The sequence below is a fragment of the Pistacia vera genome, unplaced genomic scaffold (assembly GCF_008641045.1).
Source record: "Pistacia vera cultivar Batoury unplaced genomic scaffold, PisVer_v2 Contig481, whole genome shotgun sequence".
Lineage (NCBI taxonomy): Eukaryota > Viridiplantae > Streptophyta > Magnoliopsida > Sapindales > Anacardiaceae > Pistacia > Pistacia vera.
The window spans coordinates 314,075-324,518 of record NW_022196314.1 but is presented as its reverse complement, the minus strand read 5'-3'; the positions used below and the strand labels follow the sequence as shown (position 1 = coordinate 324,518).

General features: G+C 31.8%; 1 protein-coding gene across 2 annotated transcripts; it reads right to left on the bottom strand.

The window, feature by feature from the left end:
* Nucleotides 1-214: 214 nt before the first annotated feature.
* LOC116146687 (transcription factor CYCLOIDEA-like) lies at nt 215-4,459 on the bottom strand. 2 transcript variants are annotated; one of them, XR_004130561.1, is made up of 4 exons: nt 3,207-4,459; nt 2,916-3,029; nt 815-895; nt 215-291 (listed from the first exon to the last, which is right to left on the bottom strand). XR_004130561.1 is itself a non-coding variant. In XM_031432110.1 (2 exons), exons 1-2 carry the CDS (start codon nt 4,233-4,235, stop codon nt 2,991-2,993), a joined length of 1,068 nt encoding a protein of 355 aa, XP_031287970.1. In that variant the 5' UTR covers nt 4,236-4,459; the 3' UTR covers nt 2,774-2,990. The 2 variants fall into 2 exon arrangements, 1 of the variants encoding a protein (XP_031287970.1); XM_031432110.1 differs by lacking the exons at nt 215-291; nt 815-895 and having other exon boundaries at nt 2,774-3,029.
* Nucleotides 4,460-10,444: the final 5,985 nt, after the last annotated feature.

The following is a 10,444-nucleotide window of genomic DNA, read 5'->3' as shown; positions in this document are numbered from 1 at the left end:
CTCAGGAAAAGTGAAGCCAGAACATGCTATCATGACAATCACCTTCCATTTCACATGCCGAGCACAACTTAGAGATGGTGGGCCTTTTGCATCATATCTATGAACCATAATGATTGGAGGAAATAATTCAAGTAAAAATATTCCAGGTTAGTTTCAAGAATTTCCAGGGTATCTTCTGAAGATGCATATCTTGCATAATATTGTTCATATCTAGCTTGTATTATTGTGGCTGCCATTTTATTCCTTTGTGACAAGTAGAATTTTGAGGTTTGGCAAACAATCCTTCACCCTCTGCCACGGAGAAAAATAAGTAGCCTACTTTCTCACATTTGTTAAAATAGCTTCGTTAGTAAGATAGTTTATGAGTTCAGATTCAGGTTCAATTTTATTGCTAACTGATGATATAACCCTACTACTTCAGTTTCGTTTATTTATTCATGATATATAGACACTCAATGTAGCTTGAAAAACATATATTTTCGATTATTACTTGAATTTTTCATCCACGGCAACATAACTATGCTTCAAGTTTTTCTGGCCTAATATTTTGCAGCTTTAGGTGTTCATTGTATTTACCTTTATCATGCTATAGCTTTTTCCGAGATGAAAATGAGAACCCTTCTAAGACAGATTTCATCTTTATCAAATTTACTTTATCATGCTATATTGGAATAATGTTTTTTCAAAGGATTTTTCATAATAAACTCTCCTCTTATGTAAGGATGACAAACCTTTTAACCACTTGGATTAACTATATCCAGTGGGTCTTGTGTTTGAGTCATAGGAGAGGTACCTACCACATTTGTATAATTACCTTGATTTATTGGACTTGTAGAGTATTCCGTGACTCTGAGGATTAAGTAGGTTCCAATGTAAGCCTGGATATCTCAGATACCTTAAAAAAAAAAAAGTAAAATTTCAAATTCAGCTATTCTAACATTTTAATAGTTGGGATTATGAAGATTAGTGTGTATCATGTAAAAGCATGATGCTTTAATTTCCTGGAGGTTTTATAAAAATTGAAGAGCAGTCAGTCAATGGAGATGTAAGTTGGGAGTCTCCTACAGACTTGCTGACTAAGATGCCAAATCTTCTCATTGTGACTTGGAACATATATGCTGAAGTTGCTATCACAGCACCACTGACTTCAACAACAAATAGGAATATCCATACACCAACCAAAAAAAAAAAAAAAAAATTATTGAGATAGAAAATTTCTTATGATATTATGTCCCTCCGCTTAATTAAGTGATTAGTTCTCCCTCTATCTGGTTAGTTTTCAAGGTTCATCACACTATTATTGAGGTGGGTAGGCCTCATGCTTTTTCTTCATCAAATTGATCATTTGATTGAGAAAAACCTATTACCACAAGCAAGTTAAACCCTCATCGATCTAAATTAAGCTGGTTTGTTTATGTGGCTTCTATATTGGAAAAAAAAAAAACACAAAATGGTACAAGAAGCAAGATGTTAATTAACTGAAATTATTAGCTCGAGAAACATGTTTTAGACTCTTCTGCGTTGGAAAATGGGGCTGTCAGAATCATATTGATTCTTATTAGAGCCAGCAAATTGTAAAGCTTAAGTTTATGGCTAATGCAGTGTATTCAACTTAGCATAATAATATAGTAACTGCATATATAGTATAGTTCAAACAGCATGCAATGTTAATACTTCATCACCATGAAGTTGATAAGGAAAACTGGAAAAGGTTTCATGAGCTTTCAAATGTTGTGTATTGTTTTTGTGCTAACTCCATGTAAAACCAACATAAATATATAGCACATAGACTATGATAAATCTTAATGAATAATATGCTCAAATAGAATGCAGTATATTATGCTGAATTTCATGGAACCTTTTCCACTTTACTCGAGAAATATATAGTTGTAGTATACACTAGATGTTCATGTAGGCTACACTTGCTCTGCAAAAGACAATCATATTAATAAACTACATAACTGGAGCAGTATGTTTTGAGACTTAATCATCAGGGGAGCAACTTTTACAGCTTAAGAACTTTCCTAGTGATGTCCAAAAAATGATTAGAAAGCTTTAGGTTCATATAGGAAAAACAAAGGAAAGATTGGCTTCAATTAAGGTACATATCAATGAAAAAACCAGATTATTTAATAAGAAGTCAAAACGTTCTGTGGGAAGTTTCCATGAAAGAGAGAAACTCGATAACTTGATTAGTGTTGCAGATTTTTTCCTAGAAACAGATCAGTTGTAGGTATCAATCTCCAAGTTCATATGTCACTATCATCAAGTTCATATGTCAGTATCATCAAATTCAATAATTTCATGCATATTTCCAAATGTATATGACTTTACATAAGGTGCTCCTTCCAGAATAATCTTATCCCTAACTAAAACAAGATAATGATATGTTGAAATTTGTTTCCTTAGGTACTCTTAGAAAGCATGACTTGATCATGTGGATAGTGGATGACTCATAAGTCTATTCAATCACTTCCTTAAAGAGTTGCTGTCTTATCGGTATGCATTTAGGAAGTTCAAAAGTCCACTAAAATACAATGAAACAAATACAAGGAGAAGTAACCCTAAAAGACCTGGATTTCCCACAGAATAGAGGTATTTTAAGAATGCAACATAGAAGATTTTTATGTTAAGTAAATTATAAGGATAAATTATTTAATTAAGAACACAAACAAATTATAAGAAAAGAATTTTGAAAATTTGCAACGATTTGATCAGCAGATTATATCTATAAAACACATAATATAAATTCAGAATATAGGATTAAGGGTACATAAAATCATTCCATAGTATAATTATACATAACAATCACTGGTAGAATCGTCCACAAGAAATTGCAAAATAAGATATCATTACATTACAATATTTTAAACAGAAAGGGAGGCAATACACAATATTATTGTTCTAGTGTTTACCTATTTGACACACACCAAAGATAGAGATAACTCTTTTTAGCATTGATGTTCTTGATTAATTGTTGTAGCAGGCTTCTATGGTTTGCCGAAGAATTGAAAATCTGGAAATTGATGCTGCAATCAGTAACAAGAGATGTGATCAGAACCTTCCATTTAGGTAGTTGATGTCGCTTAATATTGTTGATTTATGCACATTAATTTGTCTTGACATGAAGGATTTAGAGCTAGTTTTAGCATTAAATGTCACAACAGTTTGTTAAATTAAGAAATTTTCTTTTTAAAAAACCTTACCTCTTCGGGAGTTCCGATGTTGTGGGGATAATTGAAACTGGAAGTGGGGCTCCACTTTTCCATAACCACCACAGAATCATCTTCAAATTGTTCAAGGTTGGCTAAATGCTCAGAACCTTGTTCTTCAACCCCGGCCACTACATCCAAGGAACAGTTCTCGTATAGACCTGATTCTTCACCATTTTCAAAGGAACTGCAAGACAATAATTGATTGGACAAGTTAGTCGTTTCTAGGTTGCGACCAAACATCTTTCTACGTGTCCTCTCTCTAGCCCTTGCTCTTGCTTTGTTCCTCATATCCCTCGTAGGAGGGCGAAGAACATTCTTACGGGACTGTCTGATCTTGTTTGCTTTAATTGAAGGTTTTGATCCTTCAGAATTGATGGCAGCCTTGTGTACTCCAGATACCACTTCACACTCGTTAGTAGACGAAGAACTCTTTGCACCAGCACTGTAACTGTAATTCACGATCTGGGGAAGCTGTCCTTCCAGTATATTGTTCACGATGCAGGGATGATGTCCTTCTAGTTTTTCGATCTCATGTTTTGCCTGTGAAAGCAACCACTCAACAGTTTTACTGGCTTTGTCATAGCCTAACATATCTTGCAGTTTGAAAAAACGTCGAGCAACTTCAAGAGACAATCTCATTCTCCGGTCTCTTAGTCCTCTAGCAGTGTTGATTTTGCTGTGCCGATCTTTCTTTGGAGCAGGTGCCTTTCTCCTCGGGGGCTGCTGGGTGGTGACGTTTGGACTATTGTTAAGTTCATTTTGGGTTGAGTACACCATGTCGACAACACTTTCAGACACAGTAGGAATATTATCAGTTCCCAAAGGTTGATGTTGAAGTAAAAGCTCATGGAGAAAGTCATCATGGTCATCTAATGGGAAGTGCAAGAAGGATAAAGAAGCATCTCCTAGTTTTGAATTTGGGATGATGTCATTGAAAAAGGGCTTATTGAAAATTGATGGGTCATTTGTAAAATGGACTGGGTCATAGTAACCATTGATGTTTTTGTTTGAAGGAAACATTGTAGTTTAATTTGTATTTGCACTTGCACTTTCACACTTGACAACCCTAGCCACGTGGTGAGCTAGTCGCTGGCGGCTCTAGAGGTTGAGAAAGAAGCATGCAAGATTACTGTATAATATCAGGCTTGAATTACTAGCTAGATCCACCAAAATATCCTTTCTTTTTCAGCTCAGTTCTCTGAAAAGAGAAAAAGAAAAGAGAAAAAGAAAAGAGGTTAACATTGTTTCTGAGAACGACAAGGCATATAATGAAAATTAACTGTGTTCATTCTTCTTCTTCTTCTTCTTTTTTATTTTTTTTTATTTTTCTGTCTTTATATGTTAACAAGTGTTGGTGTGTGAATATATGTTGGTGATGAGACTGTAAGAAAGAGAGATACATAGATTATCTATCAATTACCTTCCTCGAGCAAAGACTAGAGCATGAGAAAGACAGCACAGAGGTAGCACTGTATGTCCATGGGAGGGGGGCTTCTTTGAATGTGTTGTGTTGTGTATATTTGTGAGAGAGAAATGTGTGTAAAGATGGTGTTTGAGGAGTTAAAGAGAAGGGGAATTTATTGGAGACAAAGTGCCATCTTTTTCTTAATCTTTTCTTTATAGAAAAAAGTTGGCTTGCTCCTCTTCTCTTATGGTTGGACCATGAAAGCGAACCAGAAAGTAAAACAGCAATATTGTGGGAATTGAGTGGACAGGAGTCACTTAGTATTGTGCCACTTCACGCGGTGGCAGGTGAGACATTTTTTTTATCAATCAAACCCAAGAAGTTGCATGAGCATATATATATATATAAAATCATAATGTTACACCAATTAAATTGATTACTATGAGGAGGTTATAACTTAATAAATATGTAATTATAAGAATTATTGTTTTGATTCAAAAATAATTGTTTTGATTTTTTATTTATAATTCATGTTTTAGTATTATTAGGATTTCAATTCATTATTTTAGTAGCATTAGAATAGTACGGAAATAGATATCAAAAAATCATTGTAAGATTGAGTGATCAGATTCGACAATTTTATTACACTAATCAAATGGATATTAATATCTTCCTTACTCATTCAAATAAGCAATAAGTTGTATATGTTTTAACTGAAGAAGAAATTAATCATTACTAGAATTAAACAAGAAGAGAAAGAGAGATGATCTTGAGGATGATTGTACAAAAATATCAAAAGTTTCGTGCCAAGAAGCTCTAAACATGCTTGAAAACTAGAAATACTTTGGTTTCAATAAAAGATCTAGTAACAACTCTAAAGTATAGATATTTGTCCCAAACAACGTTAGATAAATATTTTATTTCATCTTAAACCTTTAATGTAACATAATATATATTTTTTGTAATATTTATATAATTATTACTATGTAAAGGTAAGTTCCTTAAGACAGGACCTAGATAAATTATAATTTATTATAATATAAAATTTATTTTTATTTATAACTGACATAAATTAGAACTAAAAGTTTTTATGACTACATAACAATTATTTCTATATAAAGTATTATTATAGGTGGATTGTGCGATATAGATATATAGGGGGATCAGGGCTGATATTCCAATTCCAATTCAAGTTCCAATTTCAAACCTGTAATGTTGGTAGATTTACACGTGTATGTGTGTAATCTAATTAGTGATGAGAAGTATAATAATTATTTTCACGAGAGAGAGAGAGCATATATATATAACAATGTTAAAACAAGCCTGCAAAGAGAGACAATGCTTCTTTGACTGGATGACTTTGGAAATTAAGGTCGCTTTCAACAAAAAGAGAAACCTCATATCTCTATCTCTATCTCTATCTCTATCTCTCTTCCTTTCTTTCTAAATTGTTCTCCATGTCCAGCCATCATGTCTAAGCTTTGAGATAAGCGAATCATATTGTTTTTTCCAGGGCTTCAACACATTATTCCCTATCACAAGTTGGTGTTGTGAAGAAAACCCAACTGAGATTATATTATGGAAATGGCAATAAGTCTTATCCACTATTGAATACCCTTCTTTGCAAATTACTATTTTTGCACTCTTTTTGATGTCCATTTCCATTTATACAATCCGTCCTTTCCACTTATCTAAAATCATTTCCCTTCTCTCTCTCCCTCTTTTCTGTCTATAGCTGATGAGCCTGTCCTCTTTAGACTGGCTTTATTATTATAAAGAGGACCACATGAAATGGAGAGCTGTGGTTCTAAGGTTGCTTTCAAAGAAGAGGATAACTATGACAAAAAGATGGTGAGTTTGCACCATTTTTTGAAGTGGGTGATAATGAATGAGAGAGCATAAAAAACCCTAAAAGTCTTGCCTTAGTTTAAGTGCTTTCATTTCACTTCCCTCCGTGAACTCTTTTCCTTGTCTCTGCATATCCACAATTACCCCATTAATTTTGCACTTAAATGAAAACCTTTCCCCAGATTCATTTGGATTCAGTCTTTTAGGGGATGAACCATTTTCCATAAAAAGCTTCAAGTTAAGCTTCCAGGTCAATCATTTTACCCCCTGCAGATCCCATTTCTGGTGATCTTGCATTACTATTTATTCCACCCTCAATTTTCTAGTCTTAAAATCATTTACAATTCTAACGTCTGATCAGAATTTCCACCCATTAACTTTAAGTTATTGCTGAGGGAAAGAAAGTCCACATCTTACTTTATCCTTATGCCATTGAAATATCTCTTCGGTTTATGATATCCAACCAAGCATATTATGTCAAGGACCATCCTATTCTTTTGCCCTATTGCTTAGGGTTTCAGCTCTTTAACCAATCAAATTCCAAAAAAAAAAAGTCAAGATCAAAACCTGTGGGATGATTAAATTACTTATGTTAGGGAAAGACTCCTACTTGAACATCAAATTGAGATCCTGATTATAATCAAATAGCTCATAAATTCTCTTTCTAACCTTACTTTGTTGCAGGATTCCTTTGTTTGTAGAAATAGACACATAACAGATCCACAAAAACAGATCCACAAAAACAAAAGGCGGACCATCATTAAAAAAAAAACAAAAAAAAAAAAAAAGGGACGAGAATAGAAGGACAATAGGGCAGACTCGTTATTTCCTGCGTGGTGCAAAATTTCTAAAAAAATCTTTTAAGTAATCACGATTAGATGACTTGATGATAAAAAAGTAAAAGAATATTTCATAAGTTTCGAAAGTCGAGTCTTAATGAATGCTAACAGAGATGACGGTCGAAGGGTTTATCTACTTTAGGGCCCTGAAATTAGCCTAGGAGAGCGCGGATTAACCTAAACACACTCAATCATCCAAAAAAAAAAAAAAAAACCTTTAAGCTGCAGCAACGCAAGCGAATGGCTGTTTGACAAGACCATTAACCTTTATATAATGCTTAACCTGTTCATCTTTTTAAGTTGATACTTTTGTTGATGTTCTTTCTATTATTGAGGTTGTTTTGACATAACTAAAGTGCTTAGTTATCGTTGGTCATATATATAGAGAGAGAGAGAGAGTTCAATCAATACACTTAATTTTATTAGGAAAATGCTACACTACAATCTCTTTTTATAAATTTTTTCTCACAATCCCGATGTGATAGCTCACAATTAATTAACTGTAATTTATTAGGTAGGATCTGATAAGACTCGTTTCGAGTTAACTGATTACAAGCTATCACATCATGGTTGTGAGAGAAAATTTGTGAGAAGATGTTGTAGGTGTGACATTACTCTTTTTATTATTGTTATTTTGGTTTGATTAGATTGGCCCTAAAGTTGTTCTTTTCATGACATTACAGGCATATTTTTATCTTGTCTATCGATGGATGCAATTATATACGCAAGGGCCCTCCATATATTGATGTCATACATCTCCAAGAAACTAATAGAGGCAAAATTGCGGCCAAGGAGGATTTACCAAATACAGTACTTCTAAAAACAAATTTTTATGTCATTTCAATTAAATCAACAAATAAATTCTAATTAGTAGCTAATAAGCCAAATGTTTTATTGTTAATGACTTAATTCATCAAACATTTCACATATAATCATTTTTTTTGTGGTCGGATGAAAAACCCTTCAACAAATAGGGTTAAATATAACCACAAGGTTTATCTGGTTTACCAAATAAAAGATTATATTAGAATAATGTTTTCTCAAAGTATTTTTCATATTTCAAAAATGCGAATTCAATTTCTCGTTTTTATTTTACAAAAATAGTAATTTGATTGACCAATATCACAAGGGAGATTAAAATTTTTGTGGGTATGGATATGAAAATTAGTGATATTTAGAATAAAAAATCTTTAGAATTGGAATAACTTTTTGTTGTGGTGGGTTTAATGACACCATTTTTTGTCTGTAAAGAATAACTTTCAAATTAATTCATTTGGTGAAAGAATTAAACACGAATAATGTACACATAAATTGTGTTTAAGCATAATACATAGAATAAATTCAAAGCATATATAAAAAAAGTTAAAAGGGTTTGGGAATTTCAACTGTTGATATATCTATCCAAAATAGAAGTTAACAAAATCTAAAAGGTACTGCAAAATTAATCAAAGACTTTAACTGAAGATACATGGCCGTTGCTTTGCTTGTCAACTGTTGTTCAACAGAACTAATTTGATACTTTGGAGTATCGAGATGAAGAAAATTAAAAGATATTGATTAAGACTTGTCTATCTTGTATCCATTGTTTTTTTATTCTTTTTACTGTAAGAAATTTGTGAGTTATTGAGTTATCTTTGGAAGAAGAAGAAGAAGATGATTAATAATAAAATGTACTAGTTTAACTCTAGTCAAGTAAATATTTAGATTTGTCTTTTAGACTTAGTAAATGAGTGATCTTGTGGAACTTGGATAAGTAATACATACACTCTAACGTAATGGTTTGAATTCATAAAATAGTTCAAATGCATGACTAATAATCCCGAATGTACGGATGATTTCTTAAATCTAATGATTAAAAACTGAAAAAAATTATTGAATCCACCATAAATGAATTTTTCAAACACAAACTAATATAATTTTTTATTAATAGGAACATCTTTTTGTTTATATATATATATATATATATATAAGAACAATATGTAGAATATAAGGTAAGTGATTTGCCTTAAAAGGTCGCATTATATATAAACTTGTTTTAGGTGAAGTGAAGAAGAGAAAAGGGGGGAGAGTGAAAGCAACCAATAATAGGTGCGGACATTCTTTCAACGAACAAGTACTTATCCAGACCCCCAACCAAAGTACTTATTCACGTGCACGCTCAGACACACTCATGACTCATTCATTTCATAAATATGACCAAATACATGCATACCAAACCTGTCACTGTTGTCCAATCACTTTCCATTCACCCAACCAAACAAACAAAAAAAACACACTAAAAATTACCACTCTTTAATTCTTCAATTAAATCGAGTATTCATTTTTTTTTTTTTTAATTTTAAATATCTATTAGGACACTTTGGTTTCTAGAATATTGTGTTATTGAAAATATTATATTAATAAGAAGATAGATTACTTTTCAGATTATTGAAAATATTATATTAAATGTGTTTGGTTGAATTGAAATAAATTAGTGGATATATTATATTAATATGTTTGGTTGGTTGGTTGGTTGGTAAGGATAAATAGGTTGTATGTTATATAAGGGGTGTTTGTCTAAGCTTATAAGCTCTAAAATTAAGCTGACCTGTTTGTTTATAACCTTTTTAAGCTTATAAGCAAAAAAAAAAAAAAAAAAAAAAAAAAATAAAATAAAATTGGGAGGGAGGTATTTTTTTTTTTTCTTCTTATAAGCACTCTGCTTATAAGCTAGTTTAACCAAGTATATTACCACATTATCCTTATTTAATTTTAAAATTTCATAGTATACTCTTGTTTAATGTAGTACCCTATCATTTTATAATAAAATGTACTTATAAGCCATATTTTACCAAACACATCAACTACTTATCAGTCACTTATAAGTACTTTAACCAAACACNTTAATTTTTTTTTTTTAATTTTAAATGTCTATTAGGACACGTTTGGTTTCGAGAATATTGTGTTATTGAAAATGTTATATTAATGAGAAGATAGATTATCTTTAAGATTACTGAGAACATTATATTAAATATGTTTGGTTGAATTGGAATAAATTAGTGGATATATTATATTAATATATTTGGTTGATAAGAATAAATTAGTTGTATGTTATACAGATGATTAAATTATCATTCTTTCCTAATATTATTATTATT